At 39.9% G+C, this 22,677-nt stretch overlaps 1 protein-coding gene across 8 annotated transcripts in view; it reads right to left on the minus strand.

Annotated features, from left to right (window-relative positions):
• TSPAN4 (tetraspanin 4) overlaps nt 1–22,677 on the minus strand; it is a 417,482-nt gene that overhangs the window by 34,807 nt on the left and 359,998 nt on the right. For all 8 annotated transcript variants that reach the window (XM_030275480.4, XM_072929804.1, XM_072929806.1 and 5 more), the window contains one exon: nt 18,843–18,917. In XM_030275480.4, coding sequence (XP_030131340.1) covers nt 18,843–18,917 — 75 coding nt within the window. The remainder of the gene's footprint in view (nt 1–18,842; nt 18,918–22,677) is intronic.

The raw sequence follows: 22,677 nt of genomic DNA on the forward strand, positions 1-22,677 counted from the left end.
TTTTTTTTTTTCCACAAAACATGACCACTTTAACAAGAGGCAGTGACCAAATCCCCTCACCTATGCTGCTGTGACAAACAGGAGCTCTCAAGTGGTCGCACAAGAACTGCTTCACTGTGCAACAATCTGACAACAGATGAGGAAGTCTTTGCTACGCCACCTTTCACCTTTCTTGGGCATGACTGCTGGAAAATGCAATAGTCAAAAAATTGTTAGAATCTCTTTATCTATAATAGATTTTCCAAAAGAGAAAAGAACAATACAGGATCAGGTATTTTTCCCTATTCCTATACTTCTTGACATAGTGCTGCTGAAATTTTTGCCATCACATCTGTGAAGACAAATGGAGGGAAAAAAACCCCAAAAAACAAACCCCCCCCAAAACCACCACCACCAAAACAAGAAGAAGAAAATCACAACAACAAAAAAACACTGGCTCCAATTACCTTTCTAATAAACACAGAAAACATGTTGACTGTAATTTCAGAAGACTCTAATTCAATCTAGTGTTGCTTTGGGATATAAAAACCTGACATACTCTTCTGAGTGCTGGTCAGGTCAGTGGTGTTGGCATCCTTATCTCTGAATTTTGGAAAATTTGGAAGTCAAGAGAACTAACAATGGTGAAACCCATCAGTATCACTTGGAAGTGCTGCAGTATATTAACAGTAAAAAGGAAAACCACAACTCTCAAACTCCATTGTGTCAAAAGATGGAGTGGCATCAACTCTGACAGGAGGAAAGACTCGGGAATCACCAAGACAGAATGTGGGATGTAAATGTCACAGGAGTCAGAGTGCCCTTGAAGGAAGAAGAGCTTTGGGAAACTGGCTGTGTGACTCCACAGGCAAACATGTCAGTGCAGACATTTCCGCTGAAGGAGAAATGTGCCAGTGCTCTCTGCTGCCAGCACAGCCAAGGCTCATCAGCACCACCAGGAGATTCACACAACTAAAACATGGAGGGCTCCAGCAGCACTACAGAAATCCTGGGACAGGGAAAGGATTCTGATTGTTCTGAAGCTGCAAAGCCACATCCCCATGTACAGACTTCATTGAGCACTAATAATTTCTTTGCTAACTTCACATTAGTGGTACCTCTGGCCTTAGAGCCAAATGCACACATTCAGTCAAGAATCACAAGTGCTGTAACCTGGAGGCTGAGCAATGAAGAACTGCATCCATCTTGCCAAAGGGAATGTCTCATCACGTAGACAAACAATTTGTTGATAGATAAATGTGCCACAGACAATCTAATCTTGGAAATAGAGCTGGAGCCATGCAAATCAGAAGTAACAGATATTCAGCTTTTGCATAAAGCAGCTTTGCAGATGAAAAATGACGCCCAGCACACATGGAGTAAATGAGAGCACTGAAACAAGCTTCAATTACCAACCTCATTGTGCTCAACATTCCTTCTACAACATAAACAGGACAACAGAAATGCTCAGATTAATCAGCCAGGGCTGAATTTGCTCCCACTAAGACAACTTATGCAGACACAAGGGAAATAAAGATAAATAATTTCACAAATTAGAAAAATATAATGCAAAACTGAGAAAGCTGTGTGTTCACTGGAGTACTGCTCCACAACAAATATGTGAGGGCACAAAACCACACACAATTTTGGAAACACCCAATTTAATTGTTAATACTAGAAAACATGAACCCAAATTTTTATGAAAAAAGGGTTAATCTGCAGGGTTAATTAAAAGAAAATGAACAAATAGGAGAAGTCGTCTATAGGCAAGATTATTAAAGCAGTAGAAGCACTCTGCTCACCCATCCCCTCTTTTGGGAAAGGCTTTAACGACTCTTATCTCCTTGGATTTGAGGGAAAAGAAAGGACAGGATCAATAGGATAACTATGGCTCTTCTGGCTATTTTAGATAGATTTATAACCATTTGCAAATTGCATTAAACATCTGGAATTTAGGACAGGAAACTTTTAATTTTCTTTCACAAATCTAATTAACTAAATGAATATGCTCCAAGCAATAGCAAATCCCCCACATGCATTTTTGAGAAAAGCGATTCTCATGAAACTGCAAACAGCACCAGGCATTCTCTCCTACACAGGCAAAGTGGGGGCCAAAAGGGACACTTTAAGTCTGCAAAGGAGACTTGGGGTTATAAAAATATAACCTCATTTAAAAATACAATAGCTGAGAGCTTCAGGGTATCATTTTTGTCCACAGCAGACAAGCAGTCTGAGCAGTTTGGTAATGAGGACACAAGATTGGGAAATGGGATTAGAAACCATCATTCAAACCAATGGAAAAAACAAAACAAAACAAAAAAAAAAAAAAAAAAACCAAAAAAACGCAAACAGACAAGAAGCAGACTGGCACTCAGAAAAACGAGGTGCAGCAGAGATTAATTTTTTTCTGCAGGAGCATGTCACCCACCCCACTACACACCAATAAAAGAAAGCTCTGGCAGCAAGAGACAAATTGCTATTTGCTATTACTCTCATAACAATGCCTACAGAGCCACCTCTGTTTTGCCCTGATACATAATTTATAGAGGGGAGAAAAATGCCACCCTTGAAATTATGTTGGCCCTGTAGTTTTTAACTGTCAGAGATTATTTCTTTGAGATCTAATTCATGATTTGCAGGCTTCATTAAGTTTTCACAAGTAATTTTAAACTTAAATCACCATTGGCAAATCCATCATTTATTGATAGAAACATTAAGACTCTAATGCAGTGTGACTTGTGATGAAGCAAGATAGGAAGGGTTTAGGATGGAAACAAGTGTTCCCTTTCGCCACAAAAGACTGTTTCCTCTGGAGATAAAAATAAGAGAGGGAAAAAATTAGTTTTTCTATCTCCTGTCACTTTGAACGATCCATGAAGAGTTTTTTTAAGTTGTTAAAATTATATTCTAAAACTTGGGTAAGGCAATACAGCCAATCTCAAGAAGAAGTGTAAGGAGTAAGCTTTCTGTTTTCTTCTTGTTTGCAGAGATATTGTAAGGATGGGGTGCAGTAGAACTCCATCCTATGAAAGACAAGGGAATAAAAAAAAGCATGCCAAAGCAAGTAAAACACAACTGAGAAGCCCAGATATTTAATCCCTCACCAAACTGAATCCCATGATTCTGGCTAAGTACATGTTGAAACAGCAGAAAGATGATGACTCTATTTTGATTCATATTTAAGGATTTAGCACGTAGTTATTCCAAACTTCACCAAGTAGATAGTTTTCAAACAAACAGCATCCAAGAACACTTCTTAGGGGTCTGTATCTATATGATCCTACCACAAAGCATCTCCTTCATGCTTTGTAGCCTTCTCCCTTCAGTGCAGCTTTCCACACAGACAGGGATTTATTTCTTTTTCTATTCCAGATAGCAGTTCTGTTTACTGCACTTTATTTACCATACCACTGTTCCCCTTGTCCAGCAATTACTATTTCTGGCCACCCACTTTGAACCGATGTGATAAATAAAGCATTTCACACACAAGTGACATCAGTGCAGCTCCCAAAGAAAACACAACTCCAAATGAGGTGCAAAGCACTGATGTCAGGGAAAGGTAGGTGATGCACAGAAGTCCTTGCATCTTCTTACCTGTGGCAAAGTGAGGCTGTGCCACAAGAATAAACACTCCCCACCCACAGAAAAAATAACAAAAAGGGATGAAACAGACCTAGAACTCCCTACAGCACAACACTGTGCAACAACATGACATATTATTTAAAAATAGAGGAATACAGGGTTACTCTGTCTGTAACCATCTGGGAGAGGCTCTCTGACTTCAGTGAGGTTGTTTCAATCATGATCAAGAAATGACTGGCTGGCTGCTAAGCCAGATTTTACCTATTTCAGAATAACTACCCTCATCACTTTGAGCTGCGTGGGTATTTCTGTGACTTTCTCATTTATTTTTCATATATAAATAATTAATAAGAATATATGAGAATAAGAATATTAAATAAGCTGACTGTAATGCATTTTAAATAAACCTACTTCTTCTTTTTTTAGCTCTAAATTAAATGCAAAGTCAGCACCTCAAATGCTTGTGGCTAAATTTACCACTTGGAACTTAATGGGTGTGCTGATGAAACATTTACATGCACCTGTTTTGGCCATAAAAAGAAAAAATTTGCACATTCAATACATTCAGCTTTACATCCAGCCTCTCCTCTGCCATGACTGCCTGCTTAATATGTACAAATGAAAGATTAAATGGGGAAAACTGGAAAGCTTTAAAGTCTGGACTTTTAAAGAAAAACAGACACTGTTTAGGCCACCACATATGAGCTGAGATTTATAAAGTTCAGCCATTCACATTTCTATCCTGTTTCAATAAATGCTATTATAAAGTTTCCAGACTAGTAATAAAAAAGCTATTAATATGTTTCCTCCACACTAATCAATTCAATATGGGGACTGTGATGTTAACACTACTTTGCATTACTGTCTTCATCATTTCTCATTCTTCCAATATATAAAATAAACAAAAGGTTTTGGATTCTTTTAGATTCATTTTTATCTCGAAGTGAAAGCTGTGTGAGATTTGTGGCTTCATACTCATAGCTGGTGATAAGCTTCTCCTTCCTTCCTCTTCTCAAACTAAATATATAAAGAGAGTTTAACAAAATTAATTGCAGCATTCACTGTTCATGAATTTCTATGCTTGTGTAATTCATTTCCTTGCAGATAGTGAAGCAAAAGGGGATTCTCTTGCTGCCAAGGTTACAGGATTCATGAGTCAAGCCTGCTCAGAACTAATGGAGAATAAGTAAAGAATCCCCCTCATCACTCCTTTCACTAGGGGTGAGTTTTTAATTGCTTTAAATACCTTGGGGCCATGGGATTGCATTCCTTTGGATAGAGGGACAGAACAAATGCAGCCAGGAAAATCCTGAACAGCCATTTCTGCCACAATTTGTGTCATGTCTAGTAAGAAACATTACTCCCAACTTGAGGACCAATCATATTCATATTCCTATTCATCTCCAGCAAAGTGTAAAGCCCCTCATTCAATCTCTTCAACAGCTATGCCAATGTTTGACCCAGGCACGATGCAGGAAAGGCTAAACAGTCTGTGCTCCCTGAGAAAAGGCAGCAGCATAAAGCCTTCCCTTTCTCCCCACCTAATCCCAGTGCCCAGAGCTGCTGACTGGAGAGGTCAGAAAAGGGGACTCATCCCTCACCAGGACCTTTAATGAAGCCTGGGTGTGTGAGCAGGAGCCACAGAGCACTTCAGGGTCAATCTGGCACAGATCAACCAACTCAATTTGCACATGCTGAGTACACTTATGAGAAATAGCTTTATTTGCAGGTAAAGACCTATACAGCCACCCTTCTCAAATCCTAAAGCCCTTCCTGTACGTTCTGACAATCCAGGTCTGAGGAGGGACACTGGTACATCCAGAAAGCAATGAGCATTTCCTGAGTTTTCCTGAATTTTTAAGTTAGAGAGTGGAAGGACAATTTAATTTCCTACTTCATAAAATGCAATCCATCTTCCATTCCCCACTCACTTTTATAAAAATCTGCTGAGATAAAAGCCTTGTTTAATTTATTCTTCCATTTCAGCTTGAAATGGATGACCAGTTAAGCTGGCATTGCTGATAAAACAAAGGAAGTGATCCAAACCTCCACGCTTAATAACATGAAGGCATTTTTACCCTCCATGTACAGCCCTATTCCAAGGGGAATATGAGAGGCTCAGCACTGTGGTCACAGGACACAAAAGGGAGAATGTTAAGATTCATTCTTACCCAGGGAATTCTTCCCTTGTAAAGCAAGCTGCTGTTGTGGGCAGTGCCCTGAAGCATGTGCCACCACTGTGCTGCTGTTCAGGGGCACTCCAACTCAGAGATGACCTGCAGACATGAGAGGGATTCTGGGCACTCCATATCCCAGCATTTTCAGGAACTCTCAAAATTCAGGCCTCTGAATTATCTCCAAGCAGGTCAACAAGGGAGAGACACTCAAATTACTCTCAGCTTAAAAACACATTTTTATTACAAAGGATGTGCTTAAGCATCTTCCAAATATAATTTTCCTTTAGCATTAATTTTTCTCTTTATCAGACTCCACCACCACTTCAAAGAGCACCTAGAAGTTGCTTAAAAACAACCTCTGTAAAAAGTGTCAAATGCTTGCTTTCTTGACTCCACTTAAATCTGTTCAATCAGAACAAATGTTATCAGCGTGCAACCTAAAATTCCCACTGGGAAATTGTTTCAAGGATTGAAGGTGAAGTGATGGGCAAGCCAGAACTGACATGGGGACTTCTCAGTGTCCTCTTCTCTTCTAAGGTTAGAGCAACCAGGACATTGCAAGCTTTCAGAGATCAGAAACTTGGTCCTCTTAATTTGCACTATTTAAATTGTGGATTCATGGTGCTAAGCTGAACAAGGCAAACAGTCTTTGAGGAGAAAGAGAATAATTCTGTGACTGAAGAAACATGCTTCAAGTACTGCATCTCATCAGCTCTGTTTCTCAATCCCTAAATGTGCCACTTTTGCGAAAGAAAATCTATATAGAGCAGGACTACTCAACACTTCTCTGATAAATTAATCTCCCCTAGAAGAGTTTATATGGAAAAACACTTAGAATGAGTATTGGAATACTTGAATTTAGTGTGCTATTTAAAAAAAAAAAAAAAAAAAAAGAAGATTAATGAGATGCATCAACTCTAAACATAAAAGCTGTGGAATAGATGAGGACTTACCAAGGGACCCTTACAGACGATACCACTGCATGGCATCCTGCTGAGGCCAGAAAAAAGCTCCTCACACACAGCTGGTGATTTAAAATATATTATTCATCTGCACTGAAACTGCTTCATAAAGACATGTGAAAAAGGTTCATACGACCACCTCCAAACCTGGCTGTTGTAATCTACCTGATACACAGAACAAAGCAGGGACCATGCATAGGCAAATCTCACACCAGGACATACCACAAGTCATTGGAGAGTGTCACTCCAGCCTCACAAGGAAGAATACAGCTGCCCCAGGCACACAGCAAACAGATTTACTCCAAATGGCCAGCTACTTCAGCAGAATATTACTCAAAATATGCCTGGAATGGGTAGAGGAATGCCTTTGGATCAGAAGAGTCTCTCATACCTATTTCTAGATCAAGCAGGGAGTAGAGCTGTGCATCTCAGTGCCTGATCCAATCTCCTCAAAGAGCTACACAGTAATGTTGACAGTTATCAGGTGTCTAAGAAGTGTGCTGGGAGCTGCCCTGGATCAGAATTTATAAGGAAATGAGGATTCCAGAATCCAACTCCTATGGCATTTGCATGGTCCTACTAATTATGGGAAAGCAAAAATCCAAATTCTCCATTTTACCATACATAACACTAACTGATACAAAAATATAAACATAACCAAACACAAAATCTAATAAACAAGTATGTGGAAAAAGCATATATTAAATCCTCAAAAATTCCAGCTTGATGTGGAATAAAGTCTCTCCCAACTGCCCCCTTTGCAGTTTGGTATCAAGCATACTCCAGGCATTCAAAGTATTTTAAAAAAGTAATTCCAAGTAATTGACAGTCAAAGCCTAATTGGAAAAGCAGTCATTTCAGTAAGTAGGAAAAGCTTTAAGTCACATGTTCAATTTCAACTCAAATGTTCTTCTTTTGTTTAATCACTTCAAACTTATGGTATGCACCAGTGGGAACATTTTGTTATTGGAAAGCTTTTGCCATTATATGCCTTCAACAAATTACCATAAAACCAAAAAAATTAAGTCAAATTGTTGGTAGATATGCAGATTTCAGATACACTCAATTTCCATAATTTCTCTGAAAAGTGATGACTAGTTGCAGCAGATGCCCAAAATTAACACCCAGAATGAGACAAAAAGGCTGAAATGGGAGTGTTAACAGATAAATATTACTTCTGCTCTAGAATATGTAGTGCCCTTGCAGGCAGCACTTGGGATGTTGTTTTGCCAGCACAATGATGGAAAGTTCTGAGCAGGAAATGCCAATATCATACATGACAAGAGAGGACTCTGTCCCACAAGAGGGTGGAGAGTTCTTGACCATTGAAATAGAGCAAATACCAACTCCTATTTTCTACATGGGCAATCAAGAAGATCCAGGAGCTATGGGCTTGGAATTCTGACCTCCATTCCTGGGAAGGGGATAGAGCATCTGATCCTGGTTTCCAAACTCATGAAGGATAGGAGGATGACTGGGAGCAGTCGGAATAGGTTTAAAAAGGGGAAATCATGCCTAACTAACGTAACAGTTTTCCAAAAAAAGGCAACCAGCTCTGTGGGTGAGGGGAGAGCAGTGGATGTTGTTTCCCTTGCCTTTATAAAGCTTTTGACACCTGTAGCTCTGTAGAGAAAGACCTTGGGGAATTTGTGGACATTAAGTTGACCATGAGCCAGAAATGCACTCTTGTGGCAAACAAGGCCACTGTGGGAGTTGTCCAACACTGCAACAGGTTGCCAAGAGAGATTGTGGAGCTTTCATCTATTGAGATAGCCAAAACCCAACTGGACACAGCCCTGGAAGGCCTATTCTCACTGTTCCTGCTTGAATAGGGGCTTGGACTACCACATATCAAGAAGTCCCTTCTAAATGAAACAATTCATATTCTGCATCACAAGATTAAGACATTACGTTTGAGAACAAAACTCCCCGATCATTGCAGCTTCCAGGCAGCGGGATCTCCTACAGCACTGGAATACATCATTCCACACACTCAAGTGAGCATTATTTCGATCACAAACTTGGGAAATGGAAAGGAGATTTAAAAACAGTAAAATTAAGGGTAATAGCTTCATGAAAGAAAACAGGCAGCTCCCACTGACTTTACTTGGGGCAGGATTGTACCATATACAAAGTGGTGACTTGTGCATTCATTCTGTGCTGACATGTGATACTGCACCATGCAGATAAACTCCCAAAAGGCTTTAAATGCATATGGTAAAACTGTGATATCCAGCAAGAGCTCCAGTGTCCTAGTCTTACTCATCTAATCACCTCTCACTGCAGCTCTCACACGCAAACTGACACCTTCATGAACAGAGCTGAAAGAGAGAACACTTAGGGCAGGCAGTGGGAGAAGCAATCCTCACAGCTCTCAGTGACAACAGTCATTATGAAAGAGCTGCCCCTGCCATCTGTACATAAATCAGTGTCAAAGCCAGCACCAACCAGGCTTACAGCAGAACACCCAGCCCTGGGAAGCCACACCTGGCTGCTGAATGGTCACCTGCAGTCAGCAGCAAGGGCACTCTGCTGACATTTACTTAAATATCACTGCCACTTCAAGGTATGCAGTACATTCTCCCCATTTTCTTCACAGTCCTCAAAATAAAAGATTTTTTCTTTTTTTTTCCTCCCAAGCTAACCAACCTTGAAAGAACCATTTCTTCTCTTTGTTTGCACAGATCCAGCTGCTTTTGTGCCAACTACAATGCATTTCCTATTCATAGAGAAAAAGAGGGACCTGAAAGAAATCTATAGGACATTTCCTTGGGTGTGCTTGCTGCAAAGAGACTAATGTTGATTCTCTTCACAGCTCTTTAATATCCCTGCAACCATTTTGATTAATTCAAATCTTCTTGCATCTCCTTTAGTCCTGAATTTTTAAAAGAAAACATAGATATCTTGTGTGATAAATCTGACAAACATCTGGTTCTTAATCAAAATCTTACATGCTCTGTGAATTTCCACTTTCATTATATCTCTGGATAAAGACTTTTAGTAGTTCCCCAAATACCTTCAATGCTCTTTTGTATCTTTTCCATTTTGCTTCATTTACATAATTTTCCAATTTAACATGCAATCCAGTTTGCACTACAACATGCCCTTCAAGGTGACCTCTGAAAAGGTTTCTTAAATGCTGAGGTTAGGACTTTGTCAACAGAGGCAACATCAGCACAGCTGAAGGAGATGACATGTATTGTTCTTCTTTCATGTGGTTCAAAGGCGAAGTGCAGATGGCAAAAATGTCTGGGAGAACAACATCACCCTTAGATTATGGTAGTAAAGCGCAAAATGGAGAAAGCAAGAAAGTGAAAACATATTGTTGTATAATAATTCCATAAGCTATTCCATTTTCTATACAGAAATCAACTCATTAAGAAATTTTATCAAAGACAATTAGTAGCAGGAGCAGGGGAGTATTTGGGTTTTGACAAGAGCAGCCTCTCTGAAATTTCTGTTTTCTCAGGGATGCCTTGCCTGCAATTTAAAGGCATAGAAGAGGGTACAAAAAATGACTGCAGTACAATAAAGTGAATTAAGATTGTGCCATGGTTAAAATAATTTTTGCACAAGCCTCACTCATTGCTAATGCCAGGACACTGCAGCAGAATTGTTTTACATTACCATCATCCAAATTATCAGAGGCACTGTACATGTCGAGTAAGAAATGTGTGCACTCAGAAAATGTAAAATAAAGCTCTTACTCTGCTCTCTGTCAAGACATATCCCTTTACACAAAATCTACTCTATCTTCCAACTCAGTCACTTCCTACCATCAAGTCAATCAGGGATTTTGTTGCACACAGATTCAGGGAGCCCAAGATCTCAAATTATAAGAGATTATTAGTTCACATTAAACATGATTTCAGCAAGCAGGCATCAATGACCACTGATTGGTCATCACTATTGATTATGCAGGTTTTGTAAGTCTGAGGAATGTATTTCAAAAGGTACGATAGCTGGTGTCCAGAAAATTGCTAAGCCTCCTTCCTTATGCCTGAACTTCACAGCAAGAATTCAACACACAAAATTATCAATGGAAAAGACTTCACCACCTTGCAATGCAGCAATATTTCCAATGAGAAGCCTTGGATGTATCAGGGAGTTGGGGTAATACGAAGTCCCGGAGCATGATTTGTGGCCTTGGAGTCAACACACTCCAGCCTTAAGAGAACCCAGAACTGGCAATGGTTTGGAGCTGCTGATCAACAGTTCCCTGTCTCCATTAGTTCACTGTCTACCATTGCTGAGTGAAATCAAAGGAAGGAGTTGAAGAAACCTCAGCTGCAAATTATGCCTAATAAAATGGTCAACCCAGCTCGTCATTCTTTAACTGCAGCTGACAAATCCAAGACAAGAACTATATGCTATTGGTCTGCTTACAGTCATCACAAAAAGTCATCTTCCCCTCTCTTTTTCTCATATGGAAAAAATGTTAAGCATTTAGTTTACTGTCATTTTCTAATGTTGCCCAATATACATTGTGACACATCAAAAATATTCATACAATGAATAAAAAATGTGCTGTCTGTTTCAATAGACTACCTCAGTCCTCCCTCAGCATTTGATGTTGCCTGTATTTAAAAGCCTAAACCTGCCTTAATTATTTATTTTTATCACCTTTCTAAACCATTCTTTTCTCCTTCTGCTATTCTTCCCTTTGTCAAATAAAACTGTATAAAACCAGTGCCAGAAGAGAAGCAAGCTGGGGTCAGTCACCTGCTAAAGCTGATGTTGATGAGGTGTGTGTAACCCAGTGCCGCTCACTCCACCTCTGTCAGTGCTCAGATCCACCCAGATGCTGAAATGGCTTCTTATGTGACCACATCTGAGTCCAAACTGAGTGAAAACCTGTCTTGTGGAACAGTAAGGTCCCATTCCACTCATTCAGACATGAGAGCACTACACATTCCCCAGGATACACTGAACCATCGGGATCTGGCCTGTAACATCACTTCTCCCAGTCAGCAAAAGCAGATCTGAACTATTCACCTGTTGTAATGCCCTTTAAGGGATTAATGAAAAGCACATAGATGTGCAAAGTATTTAAAAACCACCGCTACTGTATGCCAAGGTCTTCCTTGGGAAAGGCTGGTTGAAGACCTGCACCATTTATATTTTGCCTACTGTGAAATCTGAAACTTGAGGTGTGGGAAAAAGATCATTGTAAAAGCGCTCCACAACAAAGATATAATTTGACATGCTCCAGAGACCATGAGTTTACCTGCAATTAAAGATTGAAAACTAGCAAGAGGGAGCCCAATCACATCTCTTCCTGCCGTAGACAGATAGAATATCAGGAAACCCTTAGCTGGATTTAGTGATGTCAGGAAATAAAAGATAGATCCGGCTGGCTTTAAGTCAGGCACAATGGCAGCAACAGCTGTGTCTGATTCATCCATAGTGACAGGGGAATTAATATCCCAGTTAGCCAGGGTGGAGGTTAGGACTGGATTTCTCCTGAGAGAAAAGCACTATTCCTGTGCAGTGGGACACTGTGGAAAATACCAAACTTACTGCAGTATGAGCAAAAAGCCTTACTGCCAAGGATGAGACATCCACCTTCACCTTCATTTCTGAACTCAGCCGAAGTAGGAAGACAGGAGGCATAAAGAGCTGTCAGGCAGCTGCATTATCTGATCTTTACAAAGGGTATTTGTCTTAGGCATGGAGCTTAATTTAGGAGAGTTTGATTTTCCTTTCCCTGCACCTATTCCCCTGCTAACATTTTATTCAAGGAATCAATTAGGCCTTGATCAACCATTGATCGAGTGTTCCCAATGGGGACCTGTAATGCATTTTATCTGCAGCTATTGTTCCTAAATACACCTATTTCTGAGCATGCACTTAATTCTTTTCATCAATACTGTGCTATCCTTCAACAAGCCTGTTAATAACATTCTGGAAGTGCACTTTCAGTGAAATCCTACTTAGACAAATGAATTAGTGAAACTACTGGGGTTTCCTTTGGTGTGTTCAGTTGCACAGGCAAATAGATTCCATGCCCTCATCGCCTCCTGCCTAAAAAAGGTTAAAGTGATGTGTTGGAGTTCAAGATACTAAATAGAAAGCTGTTCAGACCAAATGGAAAAAGCTAACCAAATGCTTTAAAGCAAGCATTCATTATTTTGCACAAAATTCCTTATGGAATGAAAGATGTGATGCCTCTTTACGTACTCCAGAATTCTTCACTGTCTTTAGTGTTTTCCTAGCAATATTTCTTTTAAGACCCATAAGGTGCAAATCAACTTTAACAAGACTTGAGCATATGATTAAATCGGTCACATGGGTTCAAGCATGCACTTAGGTTATGTGCTGAACAGGGAGAGATTTAAACCCATGCCTGACTGGTTTGCTGAAAAGAAGCCAAAGTAAATTGGCTATAATTAAATTCTTTTGATGAAATTTCTGCAACTCCCTATTGTGGGACACCAGTACTGAAATGCTAATACACTAGTTTAAATTAAGCTTATTACCAAGTAAAATAAACCACAGAGACACTTCAGTCTTTTCTTACTTTATACCACCATTTATATAACATTATTTTGCATTAGAGAAATAAAATACTTGACCAGAGGTAAAACATCTGACTCACAGAACAGTAATTGCAGTGCATCAACATCCATGAGGCAATCTATAGATTCCTCCACATCTGCTTGCCCTCCTACTGCTGTTGATCCTGAAAAACAGCTTTTATCTACATCAGCACTCTCTGCAAAATCCAAATTCCAGAACACTGCCAGAGAGCAGGTATATGACAGGAACTGCTTGATTGGTGGACTTGATAACTGTAAATGTCTTTTACAAAAAAAAAAAACAAATGAAACTTTAACTGAAAAATAAAGCATTAACACAGAGACTGCTCAGAAACCATTGTATACATATGCCAGGACTTGCACATCCTCACAGAAATACCAGAGAGAGTTCAAATTGCCCTTGTCCTCTAGAGAGACTTCTCTGCATACTGACAAGTGCACACACTATGCACACAGATTCTGTTCTGAAATTATCTCAGCCCTGCACAGCAGCAGGAACAGCCCTGTTCACTGTGGCAAAGGAGGATACAGACACCCAATAATTCTACCACCACTCAAGAGTTCCAGCAGAAGAAGGGGTTGGTGTAGGCAAAGTCAAATGCTGATGCAGAAACATTGCTAGAAAAGGGCCATCTGACTGAACAGTGGTACAGCAACCAATCTGCCAGTTTTGCAGGATTTCCCATAACCTGTTGTTTTCCAATAACTTAAGACCATCTCTAAACTGCATACAGTTTGGATGATCTTGTCTCTTCACTTCAGGCTCCATTTCTCCACTTTCAGCAACATTAGCATGCCCTGTGTGTGCATTTTGGACAGCCCTGTGGGCTGTGCTGACTGGGAACATGAGGCACTTCATTACCCAAGGAGACATTTCTGTTGCACTGTCAAAGGCAAACATGGAAAACTTTTAAGCTGTCTTGACAGAAGCCCAATGACAACAACTTTCTGCAGTAGACTTGAACTAAACTTTCTATATGAATAATTCCATCAGGTTTTTGTGAATCCCTCCCTCACACCAGTGAGCAGCTCAGCAGGATCAGATCATTTCTGTGAGCACATGAGTGCAGTAAGTGGAAGAGATTCTGGTTTTCCATTTTCTAAAGACAAATATGTAAAAGGTTGTGAGGACTGAGCTATATTTGAAATCATATCCACTAAATTCCAACCTGCTGTCTTTGTATCAGATGAGGCAAAATATCAATCAGAAATTAAAACAATTTTCAATTTATTTTTCAGAAAAAAAGCAGGAAATACATCAATCTACAGAATATATATTTTTATAAGATAGCAGCAAAAGCTATATTGGAGCAGCATAGAAAGCAAGAACATTTTCACACTTCTCATGAAAAACAGAAGTAGCCATTATTTTTCAATCCTCTGTGGGCTATTCTGTGGGCCATTTTCAACACAGCTAAGCAGGCATGGAATTTAGGCTGTAATTTTCAGAGGGACCCAAGTGAGTTAATGGCGTAATCTTTATTGAAAATTCTCATCTTCAAGTTGCCAATAGCAGTAACTGCTCCCATAATCAAATATCATAGTCAGGGATTCTTCAGTGCTTTTGTTCTTTCCTGACTTATGTTACTTATGTTGCATGTTATGGTTGACATTGACAAATAAGAAAAAACAAAACAAAACCTCAACAACTTAAGCCTCCTGTCCTCCCCCACCAAACACAACACACACAAAAGCCAACCCCACATTATGGTGGTTTAGTTATGTTCTTTCATTTGCGGGTGTTGCATAGCTCTGCCTGTAAATCATATAACATGCAGACATCTACTGAAAAAAGACCACCTATTACAGCTGCAAAAAAGTAAATATGAACTCTTCTTTTTCTATGCTTCCAGGAGAACCATCACAGTAAAAATAAATACAGACACTAAAACCAGGAGGATTATACAAGTTAGAACTGGTACAAGACTGTGCATTTTATTAGCATAATTTAAATTCTAGCAGGATCTAGTATGGTGTTGAGAAATATGAGTATCCAGCCTCTGACAGGATAGGGCTCTGCTGCTTTCTCCTTATCACAGTAAAATTAAGGTTAACCCTTTCAGTACTCTCTGGAGCTAGGTTATAAATACACAGAGAGCCTCATATAGAAATGTCAAATGTATAAAAATGCCAAATACTGCTCTCCATTGAGGGAATCAAAATAAAACACACTAAAGAGAATATTCTGCCTATAGATAGGAAGCCACACACATAAGCATCCACATGACTCCAGAAATGTCACTGGAGTTTGGACTGCTTCAAATGGTGGCATAAATGTAGCCTGAAAAAATACTGCACTCAGTAATGATAACTTGCTGCCTTAGTTCTCCTAATCACACCAACTCCATTCAATACCCAATCTCTTAGGCTGGTACCTCTGACCTCAAAAAAATTAGAAGCCACACTTTAGGAACTTTTACATGAATGGGTGCAAATGCCAATAGGAGTTTCCAGGAGCCTCAGGTGCTCACACTGAGATGGAGACAGCCTATGAACCAGTCCCCCTGCTGCTTTGGGAACAGCCAGGACAAAACAAAAGGGCTATAGGTTTTTTCTGACAACCATCCTATAGGAATGCAATCTATCACAGGCCATATTCACTTCTGCAGAAGTCACAAGATTCATATTTTGCAACACAACTAGTCAGGACAGTTGGAAGAATATTGAACAAGGTTTGAGCTCAGGCCCTGCCAAGGAGATCTACAGTGCAGTTACAAGGGACAAGGCACTACCCCTTTTCCTTCCTACACGGGATTCCTGAGCTTTCTCCAAGTCCCCCTCTCTTCACAATACCACAGTGGACAGTCAGCTCAGAGAAAGAGTCTTCAGCTTCAGGGCAGCATTTATCTCATTAGATCAAGATGAACCTTTATCCATCAAGAAAAGAAAAGATGACATCCTAGGGCATAAGATCAAGTTGGCTGCTTAAAAGCCCAGAGAACACCAAGTCACTAGAATGAGAGGCAGAGGCAATTTTTGGGCTTCTCCCACAATGAGAACAGTTGAGAACAGGTGACTTGAGACTGTTGTGAGTCCTAGTTCACCTCCACAGCTGCACACCCTTCCAGAGAAAACAACTAAAAGTCCTGTGCCAAAAAAATATCTGTGAATGGCTGTAAAGAACTTCTGACATGATGCTGTTTAGTAACTCACACAGCACTAAAGCAACACCCCCGGCAATGGATACAGAGAGGCTGCTTCCCTGCCCAGGAGCCCATGCACTGTGTCCACACACACATGGATGCACAACCTCCCTGCGGCTGGTGTTGCTCAAAGAGATGATCTGCAGAGTCCCTTTCTCCTGCACACAAAACTAACCTTACTTTCTTCTGATGGACAAAAGTCAGTGTAGAATGTTCCTTCACTGATTTTCCAAGGATCTACATTAACTGAATTACTGTGGTGGACTTATCTGGGTTCGTTACTTCCCCATACACGTGGCAATATTGTTTTTCACATCAGGAAAGCCAGCACACAAACTCTAAAAATGCTGTATGAAAATATTCGTTTTAGGCTGCTGCTGGTTTATTTATTCTGCAGTAGGCAGGACTGCAAGTGTAACACAAACTATTGATTTCCTCAGTATAAGATTTAAAGTCATACAGGAACATTAAGAGCCTCAAATTTGATCATCTGCAATACCCAGACTACAGCAATTTGTTAACTCAGTAAAACTGCACTTGAACTGGAGCCCATATTTTAGACTCTGTTTTGACCTTAGAGACAACTGCAGGGTACTACCTCCTGCAGTATGTGAGTCAGAGGAAAGTTAATTTCCTGATTTCTTTATTAACAATCAATAAAACCCACTACAAACCAACAGGCTGAAGGATGGAGGGAATCCTTCCTGATACTTTTTCACTGTTTTAACCACTGAAGAGTGAGGACAAACATTCTCTTCAACGCACCTGTCAACTTAGCAGCACTGACTGCTTTATGAATAAAAATACTTCATTGGTTTCTTTTCTTTCCTCCATACCCACACATTTACTGATCTATCAGCCTCAACAACAGCCAACAACAGAACTTCTACCAGATAATGACTTGGAATATAAGAAATATTTATTTTATTAACCTAATCCAAAACATTTTCATTTATTTCTTCTGGGTTCAGGACAGGTCTTTATTTTAGGTCTGCCATTATTTTAGAAATTACTATAATTTTTTAAGATCTCCTAAGAGATCTTAAGAGATCTTTCTAAGATCTCCCAAGCAGAGGCTCTCTTTCCTTTCCCAAACTGAATCTAGGTTGTCTCCATAATTCCTTTTCTTGACAGCTCTCTGCCACCATTCTCGCACTTCTAATCATTTCTGTAGCCAAAAATCAGCATTATATTCACAGTGAGGCAAGTCTGTTATACAATGATATGATCATATTTTCTAACTGATTTTCTTTCTAAACATAGCCAAGTGTTGTGTTTGGGTTTTGGGGACCCACTGCATATTAAGTAGATGCCTTTACTCCTGTACGATGTGTAGATCTTTCTGCCAAGAGCTGACAAGTAATTCAGAATCCAATAATGCATACAAGAAATTTTCAATTGTCCCTTCTACTGTAATTACCTGGCAAGTTAATTCCATGTTCCAGCTACAGAATGTTATGGAACCTAGCTCTTGAGAACTGCATCTGACAATCACTCACTGGTATGACTAATATATAATCACTCATATCACTAATATACTACTAATTATATTAATAATTTATGTATTAATGAACACAGTGTTGTTTTTGGGTTGGTTTTTTTGTTATTGTCTTTCCATTCCTAAAGAAAGTGTTTACCACTGATGTTCCTGATAAATGCTAATTAATGGTAAAATTTTGTCACCTTCCCTGTGATCATTAAGTTCCCTCGGTCTTCAGTTGTAAGGGGCTTTTGATTTTGATTGAATAAGCAGGTGGCACACAATTATGCCCTTGTTTTGGATTTATTATTATTATTATTTATAAGATTTTTTTCAAAGAAAAGGATAAAGAGAATTCAGATAGGCAATATTGCCTGTACAACTGAAGGAGCAATGGTCAAACATAAGCAAAATGTGAAAGTGCAAACAAAAGCTGTGTTTATTGAACTTTTATGCATTTACCCTGGCTTTCCACTAGGCTATAAGTACACATGTGCTGTAAGAAGCAGTGTGGAAAGATAATTGATTTGATGCCTTTGCCTGTGCTCAGGACACTTCCTTTTTAACAGTATCAATGTGGTTCTTAAACCATAAACGTATTTTTAAAAATCCTGCTCACTCTGATGGGTGTATCTTCCTACATGCTCCTAGTATGGTTTGTTGGCTTCTCTGCTTTTTTGTGGGGTGTTTTGGTGTTTGTTTGTGGGCATTTTTGTCAAGTTTTTTGTTTCCTTTTCTTTTGTTAATGACAGATGCACTTGGCAGTATCTGTGACCTTGAGTTGTACACTTGAGCAAGCAAGACAGCCCAGTCCTGCCAGGCTGCTTATGCATTCTGAGAGAGCTCCTTCTGAGAGGAGTGTCTCAAGGAAGACCGAAGCACGATGTGCATACCAAGCCAAGTGCTTCATGATTTATTTATAGGGAAAAGGGGCATATAAATTTGCTGATGGGGAAAGAAAAATGAAGAATTTGACTTACCTTGTCGGTGTAGACGAAGAACAGAATCACAACAGTGAGCTCCAACAGAAATATAATTAACAGCATGATAAAAAACTGTCAAGAGAAGAAAGGACAGGGGATAAAGCAAAAGCCATCAACATCTATTTCAGCTTTTTCTGGGTGCACAGCAAGTACATTCAGCAGATCATGCAGAATGGGGAGTGAGAGTCATACAGGCAGCAGGATACAAAGCTGCTGCAACTGAAAAAGCAGATAAAGGACTAGTGAGGAAACACTACAGTATCTGGGCATAAGCATGGCTCATTTATAGTACTGGTTTCAGTAGAATAGCCTAAAACCACACCAAGAGCAAGCCAGTGCTCTCTTTGACAGCAAACCTTCAGGAGTCTTCCCATGCTAGGTTTTCTTTTCTTTGTTTTTTTTTTTTTTTCCCCCCACTGTATATTAGTGATGATATCCATGAAATCCACAGCTTAACTTCCAACGGCAAGATAAGGTAACCTGGGCCATAAAGTCACAGCTCCTTTCAAGGGTAATTGTGGGATCAAGAGGGAAGTGAAAGGTGTACCAAGTCAGCTTTATGAGCAGTTTCAGGGAGCTACACAAATCACCCATGAGTTTCAGGTGAAAGGGGCTGATTTGTATTGAAGGCATCAAAGCAAAGTTGGCCACCTCTCCTTCTTCTCATAAGCCATGGAACTGCCTAAAATCCAGGAGTCAAAAGCTCAAAGGACTGGATAAAAAACATTTAACACAAGGATTTCAGGCAGGTTCTCTAAAGCCCTCAACTCTTTTTTGATTGACTTCGGTGGGAGGAACTGCTGGCAATGCCAAACCCTTCAGGAAAGCCACATCCTCTGCATTTTGTTACCACACTGGATGGGTCTGAGGAAGCATCAACACAGCACTTGAAGACTTTACAGTGAGTGCTATCAAAGCATTAAATGAAACTGAGTTTTGAATAGATAGGTAAAGGAGAGAGTAATTTTGAAAACTTTTTAGGCTGAGGCAAAGGTCTAGCTCCCTATAACACAAAATTCACACACTTAGCAACCTGTTAGGATGAAATTCTAATACTGAGCAGCACCAACTTAATTGGAATCCCATCCCCAAGAGAAAAACACAATTACTGTCTCTTCAACCACAAGGCTGCAAACCTATAAAAGTTTAATAGCTACTAAGCCTTTATCAGAATTTCTGTACTGCCTGGTAAGCCAAAACCAAACCTTTGAACCCATGGATTTATGTGACTGAATGGAGGGCAAAAAGTCACAAAGTGGAAAATACTTTTCTCCCCTGGTACAATTACAGAAGTCGTTGCATTTTGCCCCATGAATATTAAATTATTTATTTTCAGATTTTCATCACCAGTATTTTTACACCTGCCTGACCCTAATACTGGATCCTATTACTGCCCAGTTTTGAATCACAGACATCATTTAGGCCCGTGATCCAAGCTGATTTCCATATCATTACCATCCAACACTGACCTTCTGTATGGCTTTGCAAACCTGTCTTGGTGCAGCTTGCTTATTTTTTACAATTTTAGCCTGCTGCATAGCATTAGCTGAAACAGGACAAAGCATATCCCTCTTTGCAAAGATGCACAGACACTCTGTCTATTTGGCTGTAGAGTACTTTTTTGCTCATCCATAAAAGCACCACTTATTCAAAATGTGCATGCAAACACCATTTTCTGCCTGTGAAATTCCCTGTCATAGACGGGATTGCATGAGACAATTTCTAGAACAAAGGAGAAGGACTCTTTGTTACCCATTATATACAGTGATCAGCATTTTCTACCCCAGGACCTCAGATTCATCAGCTTATCATTTTGCCAAACCTTAATTGTCTGTGCTGATATATTCTGTGCTTGTTTCTGTCTAAAGGATAAAAGTTTTGGAAGAACATCAAAAATAGCACTCCAATTACTTCTAAGAATGAAGCAGGGCAAAGTATGCTATTCTTCCCAGGTTAAATTTCTAGTGCTTTAATTTGAAATCCTCTCATACTGCTCATGTTTAGAGCAGGGACCTGACACAGTGGAGCTCAATTTCAGGCACAGAAATTTCAGCCTTTTGTCTTACCCAGCTACGAGTGGATGTTGTGGGAAAATTATTCGCTTTCAAGAGTGTGCATTTCACACATCACAGAGATGAGAGGGCTCAGCAGTTAAAGCCTGCAAATCGTACACCCACACGCTCACACACAACCAGACAAGCCACAAAATATCCCAGAGATCTTTTCTGCTCCTGTGGTGCCTTTCTGCCATCTCCCCAAAGCCAATAATCTTCAGCCCCACTTCACAGGACATGGCCTGGAACAGGGGGTATGTCCACGAACTGGAATAAAACTTAGGGATCTGTTTTTCCTGTGCTCTCAAGAAAGTTTTTTCTCCCTACTCTGCATGCAGCAGCATGGAGAGACTACAGATGAAGCCAGGGAGTGACTGCAGGAGAAGGTATGTACATAAATAAGTATTTTATGTTCTTACACAATAACATTTTTAACAGCAGATGGGGAATGGTTTGACTTAGGATATTATCTGGCTAAAAGATTTAGAAAAACTGGACCTACAAGCAGCAGACAATCCAGGCAGGAGACACTTGTTTACATAGATAACCAGGAGGAATGAGGCCTTTAAGAGGATGATGGCCTGGGGAGGTTCTCATGCTGGAGCCATGGAAAAAAAAAAAAAAAAAAAGAGCAAGAAATAAAGAGTGGCCATAAAAGAAAAGCATCCTGCACTGATCCCTATGACTGAGTATAATGTGCAGGGAATGAACTGGAGACTGGCAAGGGGAGGAGGAAAGGTGTCTGGAGGGAAATTTCACAAGAGATGTTTTCTCAAGTATGTCATTATTTCTTAATACTAGGATCAGTAATTAAAATTTCATCTTAATTGGTAACAAATGCAGTGAAATTTTACATCTCAAGAGTATTTCCCCCTACAACACCAATTCTGCTAAAAGCTACCAGCTTCAGACTGGAGCAGAGAGCTGCTCTTGCCAGCTGTGCCATTGTATCCAATGAAGGAGGCTGGACCTTCTGGCGAGACCCTGACAGTGCTCCCAGCCTTCCTCAGGTCATACTAGAGAAATAGGCATGACACCGATGTCAAAAAAGATGCTAAAATTGTGGAGTCAAGCACTCAAAATTTAGGAAATATCAGAATAAAAATCCTCTCAGTGATGGCCATATATTATGTCTAAGTCTTTCCCTAGATAGACTAAGAGGATCCTCCAAGCTGGGAATTTGGTTTCATGCACTGCAAATCTTGGAAGCCATACAGTGAACCAAAATTAATTGTTTAGAAAGTCAAAACCTAGATAAGGATTATCCTTTATCTTCATAGAAAAATATTTTGGTTTTATATAAAAGCATAAAGTAGCCAATTCTATCTTTTTCTACATTTAGAAGCATTGACAGAGCCCTCATGGCTATATCACTGATAACTAACAAGTATTATGAATCCCCACATTTGCAGAATGTAGAGACTTGTGCTGTATCTTTCATTACAAACAATTCAGTGAGATCAACCTCAAGGCAGAGGCTTCACACTCATCACCTGCAAAATGCTACAAGCACTTGCATGTCAGCTCATCTGCCATCCCCCTTCTCAAGAAGAGCTGTACCTTAACCCAAACCAACACCTTGGAAAGCAGCAATCAGGCTTCAGCCTGTGCTGGCTGCAAAGCAAGCCCTGCACATTGCAGCACATCCAATGCAGTCGATTCACCCGACAAAAGTGCACATTCACAGCCTGCTCCTCCAGTCCACAGCACCTCCCAACAACAGGTCATTTTCACTTCCATCCTCAGTATCAAACCAAAGGGAATGATGTCCAATCCAG

Source organism: Taeniopygia guttata, chromosome 5 (genome assembly GCF_048771995.1).
Source record: "Taeniopygia guttata chromosome 5, bTaeGut7.mat, whole genome shotgun sequence".
Lineage (NCBI taxonomy): Eukaryota > Metazoa > Chordata > Aves > Passeriformes > Estrildidae > Taeniopygia > Taeniopygia guttata.